The sequence below is a fragment of the Chenopodium album genome, chromosome 9 (genome assembly GCF_948465745.1).
Source record: "Chenopodium album chromosome 9, dcCheAlbu1.1, whole genome shotgun sequence".
Classification (NCBI taxonomy): Eukaryota; Viridiplantae; Streptophyta; class Magnoliopsida; order Caryophyllales; family Amaranthaceae; genus Chenopodium; species Chenopodium album.
Window position 1 is genome coordinate 70,027,184 of NC_137842.1, and position 26,495 is coordinate 70,053,678.

The window sequence follows — 26,495 nt, forward strand, 5'->3', positions numbered from 1 at the left end:
ATTACAACAGGTTCTCCAGTTTGCTACCCGGAACCGGAACCTCTTGTACAGGTTCTGGTTCCGGAACCTACGGTTCCTAACAGGTTCCGGTTCCGATTCAGGGTACCCTGATTTTTTGCTCACCCCTAGTAAATATCATTATATCCTTATTTTTAGGACTTTATTCATTGTATTTTCTAAATCATCCATAAATTTTCCACAAGTTATGTACTTATTTTTTTTCTTTCCACTTTCTTTATCTAACTTTTGTCTTTTTTCCACTTTCTGTAACTTTTGTCTACAATTGTCCACTTTTTCCTTCAATTTTTTAAATACCGTGAAAAAACATAAATAAAAACTATAATATGAAATGCAAGGAGTATTATTTTGTACAAATTCTCTCTATTTTTCTAAGTTTATGTTTAATCAACAAAGATTAAAGTGGTGCATTTGAATATTACGGAGTATATATAAAAGTAAAAGCGAGGTACTTATTTTGAAACAGAGGGATTATGGTCATGTATGCTACTATGCTCTATTGAAATTACTTGGACCAAGTTAATTTGTTTAAGATTCTGATTTGGTTAGACCTTCTCCTTGTAATATTTCACAACATTTTAGCTTGTTAGGTATTTGTTTTTTGTTGGTAAGGAAAAGAGTCCTATCAGACCGTAACCTTTCACAGGCCCTCCTGATCAGGTTAATGAATTAAGCACTTTAGAGTTTAGAGTGGGGGGGGGGGGGGGAATGATACATTAAAATACAGTATTTTTATTAAACAAGTACATTTAAAATTATACTCGTACGACATAAAGTACATTTAAAAATAGTAATCCGTATTAAATCAAATGATACAAAATAAAGTACAAGTAGACACCTAAAATACCAAAATAATAAAGTTACTAGAAAAAAATTAGTTTCCACTTTGGTTAATACAATAACTCGAAAAACAACCAGAGTTAGAGCAAGTTGGGTTGGATTGGGCTATATTTGGAATCTCATTTATCTCAAAGTGGGCACCCACCCTTTTTCCTTATTGTTAAATTTCATTGCTTCTCTCTCTTCCTACCATTGGAGGCTTTGTCTATGGTGTTTGTGATTTCTAATACCATCACATTATTCCACATTATTTTCCTCTATTTTCCTCCTCCTCAAAAAAAAAAAAAAAAAAAAACCAAGCTTTTCTCTTATGGCGCCCACTTAGGAGTTAGGATAGTGGGGATCCTACTCATTCAGTCTCAGTCTCCAATCGGTAAACCTCTTTTTTTTTTTCTCTCTCTTAATTTTTATTTTTCTCACTAATTTTGATATTCCCTCTTTCTTTCCTTCTAGGGTTGGTCCTTTTTTATTTTTTATTTTTATTTTCCGGTCTCTTTCTTCTTTTTTTGTTAATCAATTTACTAATTTGATTAGCTTGTTTTTGCTTAAATTAGTAATTTGGAATTTTTGTTCACAATCAATTTCCATAAAACACAGTTGTCATTTTTCTGAGACTTGGGAGTAGTTTATGCAACAATATTTAAATTTATTAAACCAAAATGATCACAAAACTGAAGCAAATTTATAGGCACCGGCAAATGTTTCTAATAACATGTACGCCATATATATCATACAATATACGAAGTACATTCTAAGAAGCTCCGACCCTTCAAGTATTATTTGAATGATACCATAGCTCTTAAATCCCATCTTTCTTTCTATTCGGAATGCCTTCTACTCAAAATCTAAGAGAACTAGTCCATTTGATTTTTTTTTTTATTTCCTACAAAACAGCCCCTACTAAAGTTCTTTGATATTGCAAAGTATTATTTAAGTGTGGATTTTCGAAAAATTTATGTTTCTGATTGCAACATAAGGTTAAAAAGAGAGCAAAATTGCAAATGAAGTGATTTATCATTTTTTTTCTCAAGTTCAAAAAGTCTATGCAACACTTATTTACCCTATGAATCAAAAGTTTACTAGTTTGAACAAATTTCATTGTTAAAAAGTTTTACATACATAAGATATAGCATGACAGCAATATTTGCAGTGGAATTTTCACTGTAGTAAGTGTTTACTCCCATTACATACAAAAATTCTTACAAGGTGATAATATTACATCCACATTATCACAACTCACAAGTAGACAGACTACTCCAAATTACATTGTTGCAACATTAGGTGAAGAAAACATCTCATATCATTTGGTTATTGTGTTTAACCTGTTGTTAGTTGCTAGTTGCTAGACTTGCTACTATTGCTACCTTTATGTTAGCATCAGCCTAGCAAATGACCGTGTTTATGGTACTATTGTAGTATAAAAGACTATTGTTTTTAGGATGTACTTAGAGTTATAAGAAGAAATGAGATATATATGTTTGTGGTGGTGTTAGCGAGGTAGATATGAAAGATTAGCTGCTGATCTCTAGGGGATTATGAATTTCCATGCTCTAAAGGTACTATCCTGAATTTATTTGTTAAAGGATAAATAAATTCCTTTTTTTTACAGTGTTCCTAGGTGAGAAATGTAAAAGGATATTTCTTGGAAGTGATAAGTGAGGAAGAGTAGATTCTGATGAACAAAGTTCACAAGGTGCATTGAAGAATGTACTGAAAGGGAATCCCTTGGCATATAATTTTTCGTCTTACAAGCCCACATAACATCTAAATCGTCCTTTTTGTCCACAAAGTAGGATAGAGCTTGTTTCTTTTCCACAAAACTGTACTAGAAGTCAGATCAAAAGGACTATAAGATAATAGATTAAGAATCTTTCTAAAACAAGCAGATTTTTAATTGGTGCTTTAATCTGCTGACCATGGCATAATAGCATGTCATACCACCAGCCACTAGATAGTGAATCTAATGAGTATGCCTCTATCTCAATCGAAGTGGTAAAACGGACCTTCCTAGCACACGTTGTTGGTCCACTGCCTTGCTTGTCTAAAGACAACCCTCATGTTCTTTGATAGCTACTTGGGATACCCTTTGAAGGAAGACTAAGAAGTGGGGGGTCGAAGACCCCAGGTTGTCATGTGTAAACTAAAATTCCAGCTGGTGTTCTTAAAAGGTGAATCCATGCTCAACCTATGGAGGAAGAATATATATATATTTTTTTAAAAAAAGAACAAAATGGAGACAAGAAATTTTGCCCTAGGAAGAAAATTGTGCCTCCCTAAACAATTGGGAGAATATAGAAGTGAGGACTATATTCTTCAAATTTCTAATGTGGATACTTGACATTTAGAAAAATAGAGGACTAGTTCTTTATTATGTATGCTCTTTGACTTATTTTTATTAACTTAAACTTATTTTTGCTGAAATGAAATGATTTTTACTAAACTAAAATCATTTTAATGAATGTTCTTTAAATATGGTAAAGTGAACACTGAACAGTGCCTTGGTTTAAAATTACTAGACCAAAGAGTTGTCTCATAAGTTGTTATACTGATGTGAATTCTTCTTTGATGCTCACACCTATCTTCTTTTGAACATTTTATAGTGCAAAAATGGATGAGAATGTCCTTTTCCATTTTAGTCCTTACTTGAACCTTTGTGAAACAAGTTATTCATTGTCTTCAATCTTTGGGATAACATACCCTATTTACTGAAATCGCATCATATTTCCCAATATCTTGGTTGGGATCTCCTTGCATGAAAAATTCAGTATTTCACACACATGATCAGTACAGGCTATGTGTGATTAATTTATTCTGATCAGTATGAGCTATGCTTGTTCATTCTGTCCAGTCACGTATGACGGTATGAGCATGCAAGAGCTTGAAAAAGGTAATAGCAACTAGAGTCAGAGACGGTCTTGGAGGGTGGTGAGTGTAGCAGTGTAATGCAATGTCTCTAATACTTTACTTAGACACTATGAATCAATACTCTTCCTTTTGCTAAGCAAAACAAAGTGCTTAGTGAATTTTGTCCTACCTTGCTTTTTTGTAAGTTTACATTGGCTGCCTTTTTATTTTCTAACTATTTGATTGATGTAAGTTCTGTTAGTTTATATCTCTTGTGATGATTAGATGCGAGTCCTATTTGGTTTCTGAATTATTTTCAACGGAGTATGATTAGGTTACATGTTATCCCAGGGGTCGGGATTGTCACCTTGACCAGAAATGATGATTACTAGATTGAAATCAATGCTTTAAAAGTCCCCAATGAAAGGCTCCAGTAGGCACTAGGCAGCAGCTATGTTAGAGATATCGGAAAATATATGTGTGATATATTTTCCGTATATATCATTTAAGAGAATAATATATTTAGGATATTTATGTTAAGATATTATTTATGAGCGTAGCTTTGTATAGATACTCAACCTATTGATGAATAATAATCAAGCAATACAAAAACTATTCTATTCTTACGGACACCAGCAAAGGGCCGTGGCAAAGAAGACCACGGACACCAGCAAAGGGCCGTGACAAAAGACCACGGACACAGCAAAGGGCCGTGACAAAAGACCATGGACACCAGCAAAGGGCCGTGGTAGCAAAAGTTCGTTTTTTTTTTAAATAAAAAAAAAAATTGAAGGTGACATCAATAGAGAGGTGCAACTTGATCGACTTCAACAAAGTGCGAATTTCCAATCATAACGTTCGTGTTACTGCCGTTACGATTGCGGGAGGGTGTTAGGAATACAGGAAAATATATTATTGTGATATATTTTCCATATATATCTTATGATATTATATTTAGGATAATAATATATCTTAGTGATATTCTAAGATAGATTTATGGAAGTTTATATGATAGAGGTTATATTGTGTAGGTTATCTCATGTAGGTTATAAATATTAGCCAAGATCATCAATACAATTCAAGCTATTCTTTCTCATAAATAATTTATCATGACAAATTAGAGAGAAATAGAATAGAATAGCTTTTGTATTGCTTGATTATTATTCATCAATAGGTTGAGTATCTATACAAAGCTACGCTCATAAATAATATCTTAACATAAATATCCTAAATATATTATTCTCTTAAATGATATATACGGAAAATATATCACACATATATTTTCCGATATCTCTAACAGAACCTCTAAGCATTGAATTGAATAATGATTTATGAGTCATAAGGAGAATATGGTATTGGCCATTGGAAGGGGGGGTTTGGTCTTCTTGAAGTTTGTATTTGTTGAAAAAAACAAGACTCTCCTTGACAAATCCAAAATTTTGCGATTAGAAAGAGCCACTAAGGCAAAGGATAACACATAGTGATTGGATTTTTTATAACACATAGGGATCAGATGAGCCACCTTTTCATTTTCAATCTATAGTGTTACCTCTAGAACTATGATCACCAAATTTTTTATAAGGGCTTCTACTTCAGATGAGAAATTTTGCTTTAGAGGTTTTCAAGCATCCGTGCGCTTTGGGGATATAATCTCAAGTTTAACTATCTTGAAAGCTTGAAAGGGGTTTGGTTTAAGTTTCATAGAGGGTAGTAGACAATGACACTTTTTTGGGCATAAAGAAGGAATGTAAAGAAGGGGAGGAAGGGGAAGAGAAGAAACAGAAAAAGGAGGGGAAGGGAGGGGAGGGAATAATAATGAGTTTTCTTTTCAAATCTCTCCATTGTTAGAGAGATCAATTTTTTATAATGCAATCCTTTTATTTTTCTCCTTTTAATTCCCTTCATTATTCATTTGGTATCCAAATGAAAAATACTCTATTTCTCAATTTTCTTTCCCTTCCTTTCCTTCAATTTCTTTCAATCCAATCACTCTAAAGGTTAAGAAAAATTATTCAAGTTGTTGCCATTAGGCACCATTATGCAAGTTTAGTATATCGGGTACACAATGGGTAAAATGTCAAAAATAGTTATTGCAATCGTGTGAAAAGTTGTCTCAAATTCATCAAAGTATATAATTTGTACATTTGACTTTTATATGATTTGATTTAACTATTATATATTTCGTTTGTTTTCAAATAATGCCATAACATTGGTACTTCCTTCGTATTTTTAACATTGAAATTTCAGGCTATCTACACATTGTTCTTTGAGTGTTTTATGTGATTTATAAGTTAGAAAAAAAGATAGCCATGTAAGATCTTCATCAATACACTTTTATAATGTCAATTTTTTTTATATGTTTACTATAACACAACTTATGATATTTAAATTATGATGAAATATGCATCGGCAGGCATGAAGTCCCTAACGTTGCGGTTAAAAATAACTAAGAAATATTTGTTGTTCATGGTTTTCAGAACACATATTTCAACATTTATATGTTGGTGGTTGAATTCGTCCCGAGTGGGGGCATTGGTGGTTAAATTAAGAAATGCTAATACTACGTTGCCAAAATAAATAAACTTTAAAACAAATATAACTAGATTTCAAATGGTAAAAAAAAAAATAATATAATTCATTTTAAAATACTTGCAATATTTTTGACTTTTACACTATCTATACAGTAACTATAACCATAATTACCTTTTCATATATACACAAAGGATTTTTAGTATTTATAGAGCCATAAGGGCGAGCGTCAAGCGATGAGAATTAATCCCAAATCACTTGAAATTGGGATTGGGGCTCAAACCACTAGGGTTTTCTCTCACTCCCACATGTACAAAAAGGTGATTATGTAATCTTTAAAGTATATTTATATAAGTGGGTTTTTTTTTTTTAATAATTTGTACAAATTAATTACTAAGCATTACATATATAATGGTTAACTTAGTATTAGCAAATGTAAAAGTCAAATGATTGTTATTGATCATGAAACTAAAGGAGTAATAATTATAACTATTAGTAAAATTATGGTCAAAGTTTGAAAAGTTTAATTGATAAAAACACTACTTATTTTAAAAACTTTTTAGGAAAATTTTACACCAATAATCCAACCTTTCACTCATTCTCCCAAAATAATCCAACTTTTTGATTAACCTTGAATAATCCTAAGTTTACAATTATTTTCTTCCAGCAACCCTAGCAAGTCACCTTACCCTTTATAGCCGGTTACCATCCACGTGGCACTTCTTAATTGGTTATTTTTTTTTAATTTAAAAAAATATTTTTAATTGAAAATAAAAATAATCAATCAATCAATCAATCAATCAAAGCCTTAATCCCAAAAGTGGGGTCGGCTAACATGAACCAAATTTGATTATTCCGTGTAGTCATCAACATAAATCTTTCTCCTCCATCCCTTACGATCCAAAACTTCATCCTCACGTAAATCCATGCACTTCATATCCTTCCTCACTCCTTCCAACCAAGTCATCTTTGGTCTCCCTCTTCCTCGTTTAATCCCTCCATGGTCCCACTCTTCCACTCTTCGCACCGGTGCACCCTCGGGTCTCCGTCTTACATGTCCAAACCAACGCAGACGATTTTCCCTTAATTTATCTACAATGCCCGCCACACCTACTTTCTTGCGAATAACCTCATTTCTGATTCTATCTCTTAAAGTGTTTCCACACATCCACCTTAACATGCGCATTTCCGTAACCTCCATCTTTTTAATATGCTCTTTCTTAGAAGCCCAACATTCTGTACCATAGAGCAACACTGGTCTTATGGCAGTCCTGTAGAATTTTCCCTTCAACTTTAAGGGAATGCTGCGGTCGCATAGCACTCCCGTGGCCGCTCTCCATTTAAGCCACCCTGACTTAATCCTGTGGGTCACGTCTTGATCAATGTCACCATTCTTCTGGATGATCGACCCTAGGTACTTAAAACATTCACTCATGGTCAAATCCTTTCCATCCAAACTCACCACTTCATTGCTTGTCCCCCTCTGAGTGCCAAAACGACATACCAAATATTCAGTCTTACTCCGACTTAGCTTAAACCCTCTAGATTCCAACCTTTGCCTCCATTGCTCCAACTTGACATTAACCCCATCCTTAGTCTCATCCACCAAAACGATATCATCTGCGAACAGCATACACCATGGAACCTCATCTTGAATTGGTCTAGTTAATTCGTCTAGAACCGTTGCAAAAAGAAAAGGGCTTAATGCAGACCCTTGATGCAATCCGATTGTAATAGGGAAATCTTTTGTCAACCCTCCGCATGTCCTCACATTTGTTGACACATCCCGATACATATCCTTAACTAGGTCTACATACCTTCGTGGGATACCTTTCTTCAACATTGCCCACCAAAGTATCTCTCTTGGCACCTTGTCATATGCCTTCTCTAAATCAATAAAGACCATATGAAGATCTTTCTTCTTTACCCTATAAAACTCCATCATTTGTCTTATCAAATGGATTGCCTCCATAGTAGATCTCCCAGGCATAAAACCAAATTGGTTATCTGAAATGCTTGTGCATGCCCTCAACCTTTGTTCAATCACCCTTTCCCACAACTTCATAGTATGGCTCATAAGCTTAATTCCTCGATAGTTAGAACAATCTTGAGCGTCTCCTTTGTTTTTATAAACCGGGACCAAGGTGCTCTTCCTCCAATCTTGTGGGATCCTTGTAGCCGTCCATATCTTGTTGAAAAGGTTTGTTAACCAATCAATACCAATCTTACCCAAACACCTCCACACCTCTATCGGTACCCCATCAGGGCCAACCGCCTTCTTAGGTTTCATCTTCCTCAGTGCAATCTCCACCTCTACTCTCCTAATCCTTCGCACATACTCCATGTTGATTTCTTCATCACTCATAGAGGTATCTCCTATCACAACTCCATTACTTCCATTAAATAATTCATCGAAGTACCCCTTCCACCTGTCCTTGATGCCCTCCTCTTGCACTAGGACCATTTGGTTCTTATCTTTGACACACTTCACCATGCCAATATCCTTCCTTGCCTCTTGTCTTCTCTTTGCCATCTTATAAATGATCCTTTCTCCCTCCTTGGAATCAAGCTTTTCATAAACCTCCTGATATGCCTTTTCTTTTGCTTGGCGAACAGCTGCCTTTGCCTTACTCTTAGCCTCCTTATACGCTGCAAAGGTTTCATCACTCCTACATTTTCCTAAGGCTTGATAGCATTCCCTTTTTTGCTTAATTACTGCTTTCACCTCTTCATTCCACCACGAAGTATCTCTCTGTACCGAAGTTCTTCCCCTTACTTCCCCTAAGACCTCTTTGGCCACTCTTAGGAAACAGTTCTTCATTCGTAACCAGGTCATGTCCGGATCCACCTCTCCATCCCAATCCGCTTCTTCAATTACCTTTTCTGTAAAAACCTTAGCTTTTGCATCCCTTAGGGTCCACCATCTTATCCTTGGTTCTTCTTGTCTAACTTTTTTCTTCGCCTTCTCTTTCAGACGAATAGTCATTACCAATAGCCGGTGTTGGGTGACCACACTCTCCCCTGGGATAACCTTACAGTTTATGCAACTTTGTCTATCTATGCTCCTTGTGAGCAGGAAGTCTATTTGAGTTGCATTTGCTCCATTCCGAAAAGTTATCAAGTGTGAATCCCTCTTCTTAAACCAAGTATTAGCCAAAATTAAATCATATGATTGGGCAAAATCCATAATAGCTTCACCACCGGCGTCCCTCTGCCCATACCCAAAGCCTCCATGGACACTCTCATAGCCATCTCGGCTCGCCCCAACGTGCCCATTTAGATCCCCTCCAATATATAACTTCTCTGAGTGGTGGACACCCTGCACCACCTCGTCTAGGTCCTCCCAAAATTGTCGTTTCTCTTCTGCATCTAAACCCACTTGGGGAGCATAAGCACTGATAACATTCACAATCTCCTTGCCACATAGCAACTTCAGCCTTATCAACCTATCGTTCTTCCGATAGACCTCGATCACCTCTTTTGCCAACCTCTCATCGAGAACCACACCAACTCCGTTCCTAGCTCCACCATTCCTTGTTCTGTGGCTCGTTTCTTGCCCAACATACCATACCTTATACCCCAAAACCAAGCCTCGAGCTCCTTCTCCTGTCCATCTTGTCTCTTGGAGGCACATGATGTTCACGCGTCGTCTTTTCATTACTTCTACCAATTCTGCTGATTTTCCCGTAAGAGACCCCACATTCCAAGAACCAATCCGCAAACTAAATTCTTTTCTCCCACGCTCCCTCCTGATCCCAACTCCAAGTCCTTGATTATTTGACACCACAATTGGGCAATATGGCGCGTCGCTTCTGGGCGACGACCTAGCAACCCTTACATACTTATCACTGCACCCGGGTCTCGGAAGTGCAGCGCGTCGCTCAGTAGGGAACGCCCCAATGGCACGCCCTTGCTCATTTGACACCACACTCGGGCAATGTGGCGCGTCGCTTCTGGGCGACGACCTAGCAACCCTTGCATACTTATCACTACACCCGGGTCTAGGAAGTGCAGCGCGTCGCTGAGTAGGGAACGCCCCCACGAAAATATCTGTTTGGCTCATGTCATGGGATGTGACGAAGTTTTATACTGGCTGTCACTGGCCTACCGTAACCCTCCTCCTTTATCCAGGCTTGGGACTGGCAGCGGGAAACCCACTGGCGGAGTTGAAAATAAAAATAATAATTAAAAAAAACAAACAAAAAATGTTTCTCCTTTCCCCTTCTTACCCATTTCTATCTCCTCTCCCTTCGTCCATTATCACCACCTTAACCACTCACCACCATCTACTGTACCACTAACTACAACCGCCTCAACACCACCAATATCACCACTCAACACAACATCCATCCACTACCAACCCACAATTCAACTACAAACAACACCCATAACATCAACGACCACCCACAACATCAACAATGTACGACCACAACCAATTCAACCCCAAATTAAATTGAGAAAGAGAGAGAAGAGAAGGACAATGGTGCGGGTTGGGGTTTCGGTTTCTAGGTAGGTGGGGTTGGGGTTTCGGGTTTTGGGTGGGACAGGGTTTAATGGTTTCAGCTAGGTGAGGTTGGTGGTTCGAGTATATTGGTAGGAGTGGAGGAAAGGTTTCGGGTCTGGATTTAATGGGGTTATGGTGGCTGCAAAGAGGGTAGCACGTGTTGGGTTGTTTGATGGAGATGCCTTGACGGGGTGTGATGTGAGGTGTGGTGGCGGGAAGGTGCAGTAAGGTGAGGGAGCCATTTTTAAAGGCTAAAAGCTTGAAATGGGGGTGAAGAGAGGAGAAGGAAGAAGGGAGGGAAAAAATTAAGGGGAAAAAAAAATACCCGAAGTTCAAGTAACTAGTCAAATAGGATTGGCAGAAGAAAATATATAGTAAATTTAGGATTATTCAAGGTTAATTGAAAGGTTGGATTATTCTAGGAGAACGGGGCAAAGGTTGGAGTATTCTTGTGAAATTTTCCAACTTTTTATGAGTATTAAGTTTTAATGGATTTTCCCTCACTTGAGTTTTCCCTTAGGCTTAAAATTGTTGATGTATGCAGGTAGGTTATGTTGTCTTCATCTTATTTTAAAAACTTATTATGAGTACCAAGTCTTAATGGCATCTGTATATGAGCTAGTAAATATGCAATACTCCAAACCAATTCTTCTTATTTCCGTTTTCTTATTAAAATTATCTTGAAATTGCTACTTTTTAAACCACAATATGATTACAGACTTTTATTGCCTTTATCTTTTTTCTCGGCGATTTTTGTTTGAAGATAATGTCGTCATCATTTATAGTTTTACTAAAACTGTATTAAACCCTTAATTATTTTCCCTGATTCACAAGCAATGAATAATTTTATTTTATGCCTAGTTTTAATTGAAGATCGCTTGCTCATTGTTTAAATTGAAACAAGAAGAAGTTAATTGTTGGCTTTCTTAGGGAATTCAAAGATTTTACAAAAAATATAAACCCCCTTATTTTGCCCGATTTTTATTTTTATGATAAATTGTTAGAGAAGTTTAATTTGATGCAAAATAAATCTCAATATTAGGTTATATTCCTAAATTTGAGAATATGTTAACATCCAAAATCACTTGAAAAGTTTTCAAATTGGGTGGGAACAAGGCACAATTTCTAATAGCAACGTCGATGATTGTGGTGAAATGTTGCGGGCTTTGATTTTGGGCCTGTTCACTTCAGCTTAATTTCAGTTCAGTTCACTTTAATTCAGCTCTTAATTTCCTTCTCTCATAAAATATTCATTTTAGCTCACTTCAGCTAAACTCCAATCAGTTTAGTTCAGCTCACTTAATTCAATAAATGTGAACAGACCCATTTTTTTTTTCCATGAGAAGTTCATGTTTTATTTTTAATGATTCATTTAAGTTTTCTATCCTAAGACTATCCATAATGGATAGCTGCATCCTTTATAGCTTTGGTTTAGCATGTCAAATAACATAATTTAAGCCACAACATTTACAATGGCAAGCTACTACCATTTACAAAATTAAAAAAAAAAAAAGAGAAAATAAATGCAATTAAAGAATTCACAAACAATATTTTTTCAACGAGAGACAATACAAACTAATTCTTTAAGGACTTGTTTGACACTGTTTTTGGTATTTGGTTTTTGATTTTCGGTTTTCTGTGTTTTTGAAAACAAAAAACAAAACAGGAAATAAAAAAAAGTGTTTTCACTATTCTATTGTTATTTTTCAAAATTATCATGATTTTAACAAATTTGACTAATTTTTTATTCATTATATGATATATATCATATGATTTTGAAAAATCAAAAACCAAAAAAATAGAAAACCACGGCGATGCCAAATGAACCTTAATTTCCGCTTTTCATTTGGGTTGTTGTGCCCTTCGAAGGGAAGGGAAGGGAAATGATGGGATGAGGTATTTTTCATTTGGATAACAAATGAGGAAAGAAGGCAATTGAAAGGGAGATTCGAAATTCATCATTATTTCATCCCTTCCCCTCCCCCTCCCCCTCCCCCCCCCCCCCTCCTTTTTCTTCCTTTTTAGCATCCAAACACACTAATATTGTTGGTATAAAATATTAATTTCTTTTGCTTTCCACAATTGTTTTACAACTTCTACAATTTGTTTGGATAACAATAGTTACGGAAATGGGAAGGGAATGATAAAGAGGGAAGAGAAACGGAAGTAAGGTAAGGGAGAGAGTTGACCTTCCATTTTCCCTTTAAATCTCTCCAACAATTTAATGAGAAGGAATATGGATCCCTCTCCTCCATTATCTTTCCCTTCCCTTGCCTTATGTCATATTAAAATCTATACATATACTAAAATCTATACTTAGTATTTAAAAACATAAACCACAATTTTTTTATATGACACATGGCATCATAAGTCACTCAATACCCCATATAACACATGTCACCTCCCTTAATATTTATATTCAAGTATGAAAATGAAGTGTTCCATTTCCACCATAATAAAATAAAGTTCAATTAATTAGTACTTATTACATAAACATATGAATTATAATAAATATAATCTTTTCATCTCCTAGACTTTAAATATAATTTAAACTAATATATCTTTTCATATTTCACAATCTTCATGTACATATATCTAAATAAATTTCTTCATCTTCTTTCACAGTTTTACCATCCTCGGTCTTTTTTTCCTTTAAGTTTTAGAAATAAAGCAATTATTTCGTATAATTAACCCCAAGTAATAACCCGTGCATTGAACGGGCCAAAAAGCTAGTTAAAATCTATACATATACTAAAGTGATCTCCAGATTCCTCCAAAGTGCTACTTATTATTTTTTTAAAAAAATTAAATTCTTTTAATAATTTTTTTTATATATATGCAACATATAAAAATTTTAAGGGCATATATTAAATAAATTCATACTTCAAAATAAAAAAATTAAAATGGTGGTACATAAGTCATTTAATTTCAATTAACTCCATTTCAATTGACTATTATTATTAATAATAAATTTTATTATTATGAATTCATGCATTGTACGAGGCCAAAACTAGAGAAATTATATACCTCGTCAGGAAAATTTTACTGAAAAAAAATACAACTAGGAATATTCCCTTCTTCTATCCATTTTACTTAACCACCAAAATTACAAAAATTTAAATTCCCCATGACTATACACTTTATCTAGAATTCCTCGTTAATGTATAATTCACCAAACTTTAACAAAACTTAAAATTCCCTATGAATATACACTTTTACCTAGAATTCTTCATTACTAATGTTTAATTCTCAAAACTATAGTTTTCTTAAACCTTTATATTTTCTACTTCGACGTTTTAATTTCTTAAACCTTTTTCTACTTCTGACGTTTTAATTTATCTTTTTAAACTTTCTTGAATTTCATTGGGAATTTGGGTACCCTTTAAAACTCTCTTGTTTTTTTTTTAAATGCTCTTTCATTTACTCACATTTTTTCAAATTCTTTTAAATGATTTTTTTTTTAATTTATTTTTTTTTGTCGTACAATTTCTTATGACGATTTATGTTAGCCGATTCTAAATCATTTTGAGACTAAGGCTTTGTTGTAGTATAACAAGATGTTTTTGATATGACATCTATAAGAGAGTTTTGATCGTTGTTGAGCATTCATTTTGAGACTATTAGACTAAGGCTTTGTTGTTGTAGTATAACAAGATGGTTTTGATATGACATCTATAAGAGAGTTTTCATGTCTCTGTAAATTACATATTCTTCATCAACGGATCTATCAATTTTTTGCTACTTGAAGATGATTTCATTCTAATTTATACTTCCTCTGTTTTCTTTTAAATGCAACACATCATTTAGCGCGGTAGTTAAGAAAGGTGGGGTTTACATATGATATAATAAACTTTAAAATAGGATGAGTGGTTGTTAGGAGTGTAATTTAGTGGGCCATGTGCTTTAAATAAGGGATATAGTATAGTTTTTCCCTACAGTAACTTTCCTTTTATAGTGTGTTGCAAGTATTGTGACATTTCTTTTTTAGGGAAGTGTTGCAAGTAAAAGAAAACGGAGGAAGTATGATGTAATTAAAGAGTTATCTTTTTTTTATTCCACAAAAATCTTTAAAAATAATTTTTTTTGAAAATAATGACATTATTTTCCAGAAATTTGGCCAATCTTGACCTTTAAACCCTAATTTTGTGGACTAATAAAAGGAGAGAGTATTGTTTCAATTATCCTAGTTAAATAATCAGTGGGCGGAGTGAGTTTTGCCCTAGGCCTAATAGGCTACCATTTTGCTATCCCAATTGTGGGATCATGGTTTGCTGACTTAGAAGAACTAGGAACAGATTGTTCTGTTTAGGGTTCAACTCATGGATGATTTCAATAACATAATCTTCTCACAATGAACAGTCCTCAGAAAATTTCTTATACCACACAAGCTAACCCCTTGTACAATGCACCAACTAGATGAATTCTGTGAGTTCTTTTCTGTTTGTTTTCTTTTTATATTAGGTGAGTGTTGTTGCTTATTACCGTTTTATTTTTCCATGTGAAATGCTGTGAATATTAAAGTTTGAAGGGTGTTGTTTCTTACTACTTTTTTTTTTTTTTTTTTTTTTTTTTTTTTTTTTTTAATGTGAAATGATGTAAAGATTAAAGTTTGCATGATGTGGTAGAGGCAGTTTCTTGTGGATTACTTGAAGTTTTACTTTCTTAGAAATAGAATTGTGGGATTAACTTATCTTCGTAACTTATTAACTTATCCAAATTTACTAATTTCATTATATCAATCTCTAAGAGCTTTGCTTAACCCATATCTCGCCTCCTTAAGTGTTAAGCTGTTAACCATTTTCATGTTGCTTACACTTGTTTTCTGCTCTCTTATAAGTCTGACCTTATACTATTTGACCACATACACATGACTGACAACAAGATACTTGCGAAGTTATGATAGTAGGATCATATTTTCAACTTTTAAATTGCTTCACCTTTCTAAGTAAAAGTGATATTGAAGAAGAATGACTTTTTTTTTATGGTCAATGTTCCTGATGGACAAATGCTCACAACAATCTTTTATGTACCTAAGATCATCAAAACTTTTGCCTTGGAATTGTGTGTTTCAATTCATTGGCTCTATGATGATTGCCAAAGGTTTCCCCAAGGTATTTGTAAACTGGCTCTTGCCATACTATTCTATAATATTGTAAATGTATCATAACTTGAATTTGTTTTTAATTGGTCTATCAAGGATGACACAAGTGCTTCAACGGCATATGCTACATGCAGACAACATCAACAGGCTAGAGGAATCATCACTACAGCTAGAGGTAAGCTATATCTAAAGCAACTGTGTTAACTACATTTTGAGGTATTTTTGTTAGAAAATTTGCTAAAAGCAGGCACAAACACCTTGTTCATAAGATTTTTACTAGAAAGAACAAATTTGTGCTTTCTTTTTTGTAAGTCATGGTTTGGAAATAGGACATAAAATGGATGTCAATGCTACATTAGATTCTTCAAGGAGACAGAATGAAGTTAGGGTTCTACACTTCTACTGTTCTCATTTAATCATATGGGCTTTGCTGTTGGAATCACTGTCATTTGCTAAGTCGTGAAGATGGAGTGAATTCTAGGTAAATTGGAGGCATTTATATAGCCTTTATGTAAATTACTAGTGTAATTTACATAATATATATTCAATTCAATTCCTACCCTAGCTAATAGACTAACAGTGTCTGATTTCCTTTGTCCCAAATGCAAGTGGCCTAGGATAATTGGTAGAGCTGTCTTCTAACCGTCTCTTGTTTCAACTATCCTGGAGTTATCAAATTCTCCACTTCTTCAAAATCATATATTAGTGTGTTTTGTTGATTTAGTCCTTTATGTGAAGATTTTACTTTTCTATCGCGTATAGTTGCAAACATTTTCCTAGCAAAAAGTAGGTTATGCAGACTTTCATATGTTCAAATTGATATAAAGTCGGGAGAATTAAGTCCCCTTTAATGATTCATTAAGATAAAACAGAATCAAGGTAAAGGATCATATGCATAACTTGATTATTATTACTTCTACTAAACAAGAAACCCAGCTCAGACAATGAAACTCTACATCTTTCAAAATTTGTAGTAAAATCACTTTTCAGTACTTAAATCCATTAGGTGATACATTGATTTGATGCTACTTTTCTTGTGTTTGTAGGCTGAGGATAGTTTGTGTGCTATGCTAAGCAAAGAACTTGAGGACAAGACTCGAGACATAAGGTAAACTTCATAGTAACCGCTCTCCAGTAAGCTTTGTGTGCTATGCTTTAGGATCCGTGTTTACATCTAAGTTATGATCCTGTGATAGTCGTATAAATGGAGAAGACCTTGATGCATTGAGCCTCGATGAGCTAATGAAACTAGAAAGACAAGTTGAAAGGGGTCAAACCAAAATTCGCCGAGCCAAGGTTGTGTTCTTTACTTGAAACAAAATTACATAAATCATGTATTTATTATTACATTAAGTCCTAAAATTTTAATTGCTTGAACTTGGTGATCGTGTTCAGGGTGAAAAACTTCGGAAAGAGATTGTCACCCTCAAGGGAAAGGTACTCTTTCTTACTCATATTGCATTATCTGTTACGTAATTTGGACACTTCATCTCACCTCACCTCACTTCAAGTACTCGTGTCACATAACTATGTTTTTATAGTCACTTACTCGTAAATGAGTTCAAGCAACATAGATTTTCACTTATTTGCACTTATTTTCTTTGATGTTGCTGGTACATTGAAATGTGATGGCACAACTGGGACAAGTAGGAGATTGAAACGGCAAAGGAAAATCAAATGTTGAAAGAACAGGTGGAAGTGACCTCGAAATTTATTTTACGTCTTCTGTTCCAAAGAAAGTTTCTCGATTACAAAGTAAAATAGTTGTCTTGGTCAATACTACAGATGAAAGATGTGTCAAAAGAACATTTTTCTCTGCTGCATTTGGCTGCGGAATCAGATACCAGCGTACCCTCATCAGCTCCAATTCAATGGCTGCCAAAAAAAGATAATAACTCAATTTCAAATACTTTTCTTACATTGGGGTGAGTGTGTTACTGGTGTTCTCTACTTCATATGCTAATCTATTCCCTCTGTTTCTTAAAAATCTTCATACTTTCTGTTTTCATCCGTTTCATAAGGCTCTCTTGTGTACGTTTTCATCACTTACTTGGGGCTTATGTTCTTATTAATTTGAATGCAGCCCTCCTGTACAAAGTGAAAATTTATGAAGTGTATTGCAAATTTGCAATAAAGCGCGAGCTATGGAGTATATGAAAGCAGATTTATGTATACTGTAAGTCATGGAGAGAAGGATAAAGCTATATATATGTTGGATGTATTTAAATTGTGCTGCTTGGAATTCTTGTCAGTTTTGTAAACCCTAATTCAGACGATGCAGTAGTAAGTAAATAATGCAGGAGGCAGAAGTTGAAGGTGTTCAAGTCTTTGTAAGTGTTATATTCTCTTACTTTCTTTAATTCTCTGTGCCCTAGTTCTTTGTGAATTACCTTTGACAGAAAAATATGTTGATATAATCTGATTGAGATGTGGGTAATCTTACAGCATTTTTGCATCGCTTTTGTTCAACTATCTCATAGGTGCAATGCATAACGTGTATGGGGTATTTGGTGCAACTATGTGTCTATGTAAGCACCATTCAATTCGCGTTATCTTGTTGAAATGATAAAATTATCTTGTTACAAGTTTTGGGTCATTGTTGGGTAATGGGCTAATTACTAGCCAATGATACATTGATACCATTTGGACTTTTATCATTTCGCCTTTGTTGTGAGACTTTTGACCTATAGGGAATGTGAAGTTTTGTAACTAAGATTTTAGGTCCAATTTGATATCTTGGTTGACTATTACACAGTGCCATTTTTTGGGCTTTTATCATTTCGTCTTTGTTTTGATTAAATGTAAAAGTGTCTTGTTACAAATACAACTTTAGGGTATTTGTAGTGGATAATTGCTAGCCAATTAGGTTTTTATAATTTCGTCTTTTTAGGCAAAAGAAGAAATTATTTTGTGGTTAACATTTTTGAGCCATTTGTGTAGGGCAATTGGCTAAATTACTAGCCAACGACCCCCGATTGGATTTTTATCATTTCGACTTAAATTTGATAGATAAAATAGTGCCTTGTGATTAAGGTTTTACTGTTTTGGGACCATTTGCGTTAGAGTAGTTGCAAGGCAACATCACTTATTGTGGGTTTTTTTTATATGCCTATTGAAAGATCATATTCCTTTCCATGTGTTTTTTCACTAATCTGAAGCTAAAATTGCTAGATGTAAAACCTGCTGTTTTGAAGTTTGGATCTGTTTTTTATTTGCTGCACCATAATTTGAGGCTTTTTTATTACGACAGCACTTTGTTTTCTAAACAAATTCTATAGTTTAGTGGAACACTAATAACTCTGACAACATAGTTAGTTCAAATATCATATTAGTAAACTGCTATTTGGCCTGATTAGAAAGCTTATTTTTACTAGACTGGTATGACTTGATTAAGTACTACACATTATGCATATACTAATTGTTCGAGAGCATTAACGAGTTCATTTAAAACTACGCTTAATGCAAAGCATTTCTTCGTAAATTTAATTTGTGCAACATTAAGGAAGTCGATAGGTTGATGTAAGTACCAGCGTAAAACCCCTCCCCCCAAAAACATTAGAAACGTGACTACGTGAGACAATACTTATTACATCTTTTGCAATCGTCCTTGTAAATAAATGAGAGAAACTCGTACTAGCTGTTACATTATTACAAGCATAGTGAGCTTTTTTTCATCAAGGTCATTTTAGTGCTCTGAAACAGTTGAATTTGAAAGGAATTGCAGGCATAGAGGCTTTTCATGGGGCCTTCAGACTTGGACTATACTAATATTGGAGTAGGAAATAATGATGGACTTAATACTTTCCCTTTGCTTATTTATTGTGTTTGAGGCGTTTATCTATCTCTTGTTTTGCTAGGTGTCTATCGTAAATGATGAGTTGACTGTTTGTTTCCTTCATCATTGAGAGTGATTTGTATCTTTAATGGTTGATAAAATAAAACTAGCACATTAAGATTCACATTGAACTTTGTAAAAAGCCGTGGATAATCAAGTAGTTTAGTTGGTTAAAGTTTTGAGAGGTGGTATCCAAGAGACTTGAGATCAAATCTTGTCTACATCATTTATATGGTTCTCTAGTATTTGTAAAACACTACCCCGACCAAAAGTTAACAGCTAGTGAGTGCGGAATATTCACCACTATAATGTCAAACATTGACGCTTACATTAAAAGCTATTGTTAAACACGCCATAAGTGCTATTTTTATAGGATTACTTGATTAGTCGATAATAATGCATATATGATGATAAGAATTGAATCAATACCCTAAACTTATACGCTGGCAACAAAAATACCAAGTCAAAAATATGAGACACATGTTGGAGTTGAAAAAAGATCAACTTGGGACCAGCAGAGATGTAAAAGTACACAAAATTAATGAGTTACCAAAGAAATATCATAACCAACCCTGCAATTAATTAAACCCTTTTGTCTTAAGCTACAACCTTTAGTACAATTATTTCTGTAATTTATTTCTGAAGAGTGTAGAGTGCTCACAGTCTTACACAGTGATGAATGTTAAGTACACTAACAACTAACAAAGTAACAAGTATGTATGATGCGTAATTTTCACTTGGTACTTAACAGCCTTATGTTTATTTATTTATTTATTCCTTCTGTATGCCCTCCTTTTTTGATCAAATGATGTTATTGTAACTTGCTTAAATTGGTCGTTGTAACCTTTAGGAAGCATAAGTGTACAACGCCTACATTTATATCCCGTGTATTCTTCTGCTTGAATTATTGGATGCAATGTCACCCAAAGGAAGCAAATTAGCGAATGGAAAGTTTGGTTTCACCTCAATGTAATTACATGTTAGAAAGCTATACGAGTATGTTATACTTCATATGTGCTTTATAACTTTTGTTCTCGTGTCATCTTTTCTATACTCTTTTATTTGTCTTGTGTTAATCGTTTCAAAAAGTATGGACAATGTGGGTTTAAATTTGATTTAACATCTTATATTATCTTCCCTAGCTTGGATTCTTAGAAACAAGCCCATCAAATCTTAGATATAATGTGTATCCACAAGATAATATACTAGTATCCTCTTTAATATAGTATCCACACGATTTATTAGTAACCTAAGCTTTGTACAAACTAATTAGAAGAGCTTGTTAAATAATTAACATCTAGCTAACATTAATAATTTTGGTTTGGACTAATCTTAGTCACGACCCCAGTCTTAATCTAGTGATGTGCCTTTTTGTTGTTAATTACCACACCCTCTAATATTGGTTACAATTAGTCCATGAGACAATTTTTTTTTTTTTTTTTGTTGCAATTCTAGCCTTAGATTTAAACCCCTACAATTATTCTATAAGCTAAGTTCGCACATAATGCACAACAGTCCATTTTAATTCCATAAATTAGCTTCTCACTTGTCTGCTAATAGCCTAATAAGAACTGTAACTAATAAAAAACACCTACTAATAGTATAGGCTTACTACTATTGAACTTGAGTTACATATTTTTGTTGTAATACCAAAATGGTTTAGATAGAATACTAGGAGATGGCAACATTCTTGATGTGTCTATTATATACGAAGTATTATTTGTGATGAGTAATTGGCGAAAGAATATCAACCGTAAATCATTAATTGTGACACCATTAATCAACCTGAAAGAACCAGAATCCGGAAAGATTGTAGTAACGCCGGACGACCGTTGATCATTCACGTGCATCGCACATTCAATGATGATATCACTCCCAAAATACAACACCATTTGTTGGGCCGTTGTTTACACGTGTAGGAGTAGACTCAATTGTTATGTTGATGAATAGTTGAATAAGAATACCTCAGCCTTTTGAATGGTTGCAACTAACCAATTGCTGAATCCGTCTTGTATTGTGCACCCATGTTTCGGTTAAGTTTAGTTTGGATCTTTTGATGAAGATAAGAAATTTCTGACCATATTCAGTTTTTTCAATACACATTTGACAAATATTAAGTCGAATCTTTTGAATTTTTTTATTAGTTTTTCTTGTATTCTAGATAATACTTGTAACAATTTGACTTTTTATTAGTACTAATATATAATATACTTACTATTCAAAAAAATATATAATATACTTATGCAAACATGTATAGTTAAAGCTACTAATTGGATGTTGGTGTAGTGCTGATTGGGAATTTGGGACTAGACTTGGTAGGAAGAACCCGTGTTCGATCCCTCGCAACAATAATTGGGAGGGGATTGTAACCTAAACAGTAAACACCCACAACTGATCCCCGAATCCGGATTAGCCCAAAGGGTTGACCAGGTGAAACACCAAAAAAGTAGTTAAGATTAAATTATACGAGTATAATAATTAGAACAAAAAAAATACAGTAATTAGCACTAATAAAATATAACACTCTATGTGCACTAAATGCAAACAAGATTATGTGCCAAGCTCTTCGCTTTCCAACTTCCTATACATAGCCGTTTTTATTCATCAAAGACTATAGAGCTCAAAAAATCCAAATAATTAGATGTAAATAAAGATACAGAAAACAATTTTGTTTTTAGCATAAATAGTCAAAAATCATACTAGGTAACAAATTTGTTTGAGAGAGATAGAGAGAATCACGTTTAGCCGTTTAAAAATAAAAAGGCCCACAAATTTTTTTCACAAACAAACTCACCTTCAACCTCTTCTCTCTCTCCTCCATCTTGATTGTCCACCATAGCCACCACTTTCACCACCACCACCATTTCAATCTATCACCCAATTCTTGAATTATTGAGGTAATTTTAATTTAATTAAATTTTGTTTCTTTCATTAAAAAAAAAAAATGATGAACAAATAAAATGTTAGAAAGTGTAATTAGATTTTACCATGACCCCACAAAAATGCATTGAAATCAAAACAAACCAAGACATTTTCCTCTCTTCCTTCTAACAAATTAACATCCAAAACAAGGGTGTAGAAAAATCAGCCCTTCCTAGCATTTGAAGGAGGAGGGGCTTTAATTTCATTTAGTTCGTTAGTTTTGTGCAATCGGGTTAATATTCTACGTATATTCTCTATCACACGACACACGAGATCAATTAGAACCATAGTTGCATTTGTTGTTATTTTTATCATATATTAGAAAATAAAGAAATTGTTACGTTTGATATTTGTATGGAATAATAATGGGGGAGATAGTGAAGCAAATATTAACAAGGCCGGTGCAATTAGCAGACCAAATAACAAAAGGAGCAGATGAAGCAATACAATTCAGACCAGAATGTCTTGAATTACAAGGCAAGACAAAGAAGCTAGCGGACTTAATCCGTCAAGCGGCTCGTGCTGCCAATGATCTCTATGAAAGACCAACGCGCCGCATCATCGACGACACGGAGCAAGTGCTCGAGAAAGCACTTGCTCTCGTGGACAAATGTCGAACACGGTCGCTTCTTAAGCGTGTGTTTACTATCATCCCTAATGCAGCATTTCGTAAGATGATAGCTCAACTTGACAATTCTATAGGTGATGTTTCATGGCTCCTACGTGTATCCGCCCCTAAAAATGATGATGATGATGATATTGGGTATCTTGGGTTGCCACCCATTGCGGCGAATGAGCCAATCCTTTGTTTGATTTGGGAACAAGTGGCTAATCTTTCGACGGGGTCGTTGGATGACCGGTCCGATGCGGCTGCGTCATTGGTGTCATTGGCTAGGGATAATGAACGATATGGGAAGCTGATTATTGAGGAAGGAGGGGTTGGACCGCTTTTGAAGTTGGCTAAGGAGGGTAAACCGGAAGGTCAAGAGAACGCGGCTCGATGTATTGGACTCTTAGGGAGGGATCAAGAAAGTGTGGAACAAATTGTTAATGCGGGTGTATGTTCGGTTTTTGCTAAGATGCTTAAGGATGGACAGATGAAGGTTCAAGCGTTGGTGGCGTGGGCGGTATCGGAGTTGGCTGCTCATTATCCGAAATGTCAGGATCATTTTGCTCAGAATAATGTGATTAGGCTGCTTGTTAGTCATTTGGCTTTTGAGACTATTGAGGAGCATAGCAAGTATGCTATTGCTAAGCGTAAGAAAATGTCGATTCATTCTGTTGTTATGGATAGTAAAGAGGGGTCAGAAACTTCGCCAAGAAATGGCAGTTGTGGTGGCCTGCAGACTGATCATGAGGATGAGAAGCAGATGACGAATCAGATGAAGCCGGTAGGGGGGATGCAGGGGGAGACTCAGATGGCGAATGTGGTGAATGATACAATGGTGAGGCGGACTTCTAAGGGGGATGCAGGAAGTGGTAGTGGTTGTAATAAGAATGCTAAAAATCAGAATCAGAATCATGTGCAGCATGTATTGGCAGGGGGGAGTATTAAGGGTAGAGAGTTTGAGGACCCTGAGATTAAGGCCGAGATGAAAGCTATGGCAGCGCGAGCCCTTTGGCATTTGGCCAAAGGGAACGTGTCTATCTGCCGTAGCATTACAGAGTCAAGGGCCTTGCTGTGTTTCGCGGTATTGCTAGAGAAAGGCCAGGAAGAGGTTAAGTATAATTCAGCAATGGCATTGATGGAAATCACAAGTGTAGCAGAGGAAAATACAGATTTAAGGAGGACCGCCTTTAAGCCTACATCCCCTGCAGCAAAAGCAGTAGTAGATCAACTCCTTAAGGTTGTCACAGAAGCTAGCTCTGAACTCTTGGTTCCCTGCATCAGGTCTATAGGGAATTTAGCAAGGACATATCGAGCCACGGAGACTAGGATCATTGATCCCCTAGTCAAGCTCATCGACGAAAGGGAGACAGAGATAATGCTAGAGGCGGTAATAGCACTACTCAAATTCGCTTGTTCAGAAAACTACCTCCGTGTTGTGCATTGTAAGTCCATCATAGAAGGTAGTGGTGTTAAGCATTTGATACAGCTGGTGTATTTTGGTGAACAAGTGGTTCAAATACCGGCATTGATATTGTTATGTTACATTGCTCTTCATGTACCTGATAGCGAGGTGCTAGCACAAGAGGAGGTGCTCATAGTACTAGAATGGGCAACCAAACAAGGCCATATTATGCAAGATCCTCAAGTTGATGATCTTCTACCAGAGGCTAAGAGTAGGCTTGAACTTTACCAATCAAGAGGGTCTAGATTCTAGAGGCTTAATTTTACTGACTTTCGAAGAAACATCTACCTTTTGTTGGTTACATTGTGTGCAGTGATTAGTTTACAATTTTGATAAACTTGTTGTTTCCTAACAAGGTTTTCAGATTTCGTCTTTTTTTATTTTTTTTTTTAACCTTCATGGTGCAAGAGCAGGGGTGTATATACACAAAAGGTTGGCTAGCTTTAAATTTTGGCTTTTGTAATCATTTTTGTAGTTGCATTACTAAATGAATTAACCCCTTAATTCATCATTCAATGTTTTACTTGTATTCTTAACCTTAAACTAGAGTAATCTCCTCTTGAATTCTTAAGTGGCTTCTAGTAAATATATAAGTTGAAAAAGTAAACTTTAGAAAAAAAATTAAAATTGGGAATTTTGGGATGTATAGCACAGAGTATAATTGTCATTTGATTAATAAATTTATCATGTGTCATTTTATTTTAACTTTACCTTTTTGCTTTTTCTTTGATTTTTAGGAATATAAACGTAATGTTTTCTATGCACTAATGCAATCACGTAAACCTTCTTCCTATTCTGGCTGTTTATGCAATTAAGCAACGTGTAACCAAAACTAGTAGTTTGGAAATGCGACTTTTAAAACGCTTTCATCAGAATATATGTATAGACATAGTAAGGATACTTTGAAATTGAGATGACTTGAGGAAAAAAGATGTTATGTTTAAGAACAGGGCTAAATGATTATGTTGGACAACATAAATGAAGAAGGAATTCAAGCAATTCACATCATGCCAGTATGAGTCTATAACTCTATGATGTCGTTGGAATTGGACCAATACTAAAGTGTTTTTGGGCCTTTTGGGCTAGTCAATATACTATTAAGCCCACTTTTGTGCTCTAACTCTCTAAGCTAGGCTTTTGTTTGTAGGACTAATCAAGATTTTAGATTATTTTGGCTATTTATAAGATGCTACTTGTCTGTCAAAAAAAAAAAAAAAAAAGATGCTACTTGTCTACTTGGTGTACGTCTAGGTGATTTGGTGCACACACTCTTTTTGGAACAACAGTATGTCACTATTTACATAGCCTATCTTGGTTCTTGACCATTTTAGATCCATCTCAATATACTTGTACGTTGGTAATTATCGTATTTTTTTATATAATATACATAATTTTAATTACTGATGGTTAAATATATTTATGGTTAAATTTGTTATCCTTTCAAAATTAGCAGGATCCGTTTCTTAAAAAACACGAGTTAATCTATATCATATCAAAGTTTACTCAAAACTCAATACATGAGATCGTATCACATCATACCAAACTACAATAACTTAAGCCTAACCAAATCACAATTTATAAAATAAAGATGATAATATCTTAGTTTAGACGAAGATAACTTATACTCAAAACATGGATAATGAGGATTGGGGTCAAATAACCCTGTTAACTTTTGTGGCTCCATTATTCAACAAAGGAAAAGTTGACAATATTATGGTAGACAGTCTAGACACTAGACAGTATTGCATGCAAGATCTGGTTTCGAACATGATCGATTATGAGATTATGGACCGGCCCACTTTTAGACGTGGTCCTCTATCTGGCAACAGG

The 26,495-nt window shown here is 34.8% G+C and overlaps 2 protein-coding genes across 2 annotated transcripts; both read left to right on the forward strand.

Moving 5' to 3' along the window:
* Window positions 1–995: 995 nt before the first annotated feature.
* LOC145560406 (MADS-box protein AGL24-like) lies at window positions 996–18,196 on the forward strand. Its single transcript, XM_081621656.1, has 8 exons — window positions 996–1,231; window positions 15,933–16,011; window positions 16,883–16,944; window positions 17,033–17,132; window positions 17,232–17,273; window positions 17,487–17,528; window positions 17,622–17,761; window positions 17,920–18,196. Exons 2-8 carry the CDS (start codon window positions 15,934–15,936, stop codon window positions 17,945–17,947), a joined length of 492 nt encoding a protein of 163 aa, XP_081477782.1. The 5' UTR covers window positions 996–1,231; window position 15,933; the 3' UTR covers window positions 17,948–18,196.
* Window positions 18,197–22,958: 4,762 nt separating this feature from the next.
* LOC145560407 (uncharacterized) lies at window positions 22,959–25,240 on the forward strand. Its single transcript, XM_081621657.1, has one exon. It carries the CDS (start codon window positions 22,959–22,961, stop codon window positions 24,915–24,917), a length of 1,959 nt encoding a protein of 652 aa, XP_081477783.1. The 3' UTR covers window positions 24,918–25,240.
* Window positions 25,241–26,495: the final 1,255 nt, after the last annotated feature.

Excerpts from the sequence above, each read along its gene's own strand:
- LOC145560407 (XM_081621657.1), top strand. The coding sequence starts at position 22,959 with ATGGGGGAGATAGTGAAGCAAATATTAACAAGGCCGGTGCAATTAGCA.
- LOC145560406 (XM_081621656.1), top strand. The coding sequence starts at position 15,934 with ATGACACAAGTGCTTCAACGGCATATGCTACATGCAGACAACATCAAC. Across the intron at positions 16,012-16,882 it reads AATCATCACTACAGCTAGAG|GCTGAGGATAGTTTGTGTGC; the intron begins GTAAGCTATATC and ends TTGTGTTTGTAG. Across the intron at positions 17,762-17,919 it reads AATACTTTTCTTACATTGGG|CCCTCCTGTACAAAGTGAAA; the intron begins GTGAGTGTGTTA and ends ATTTGAATGCAG.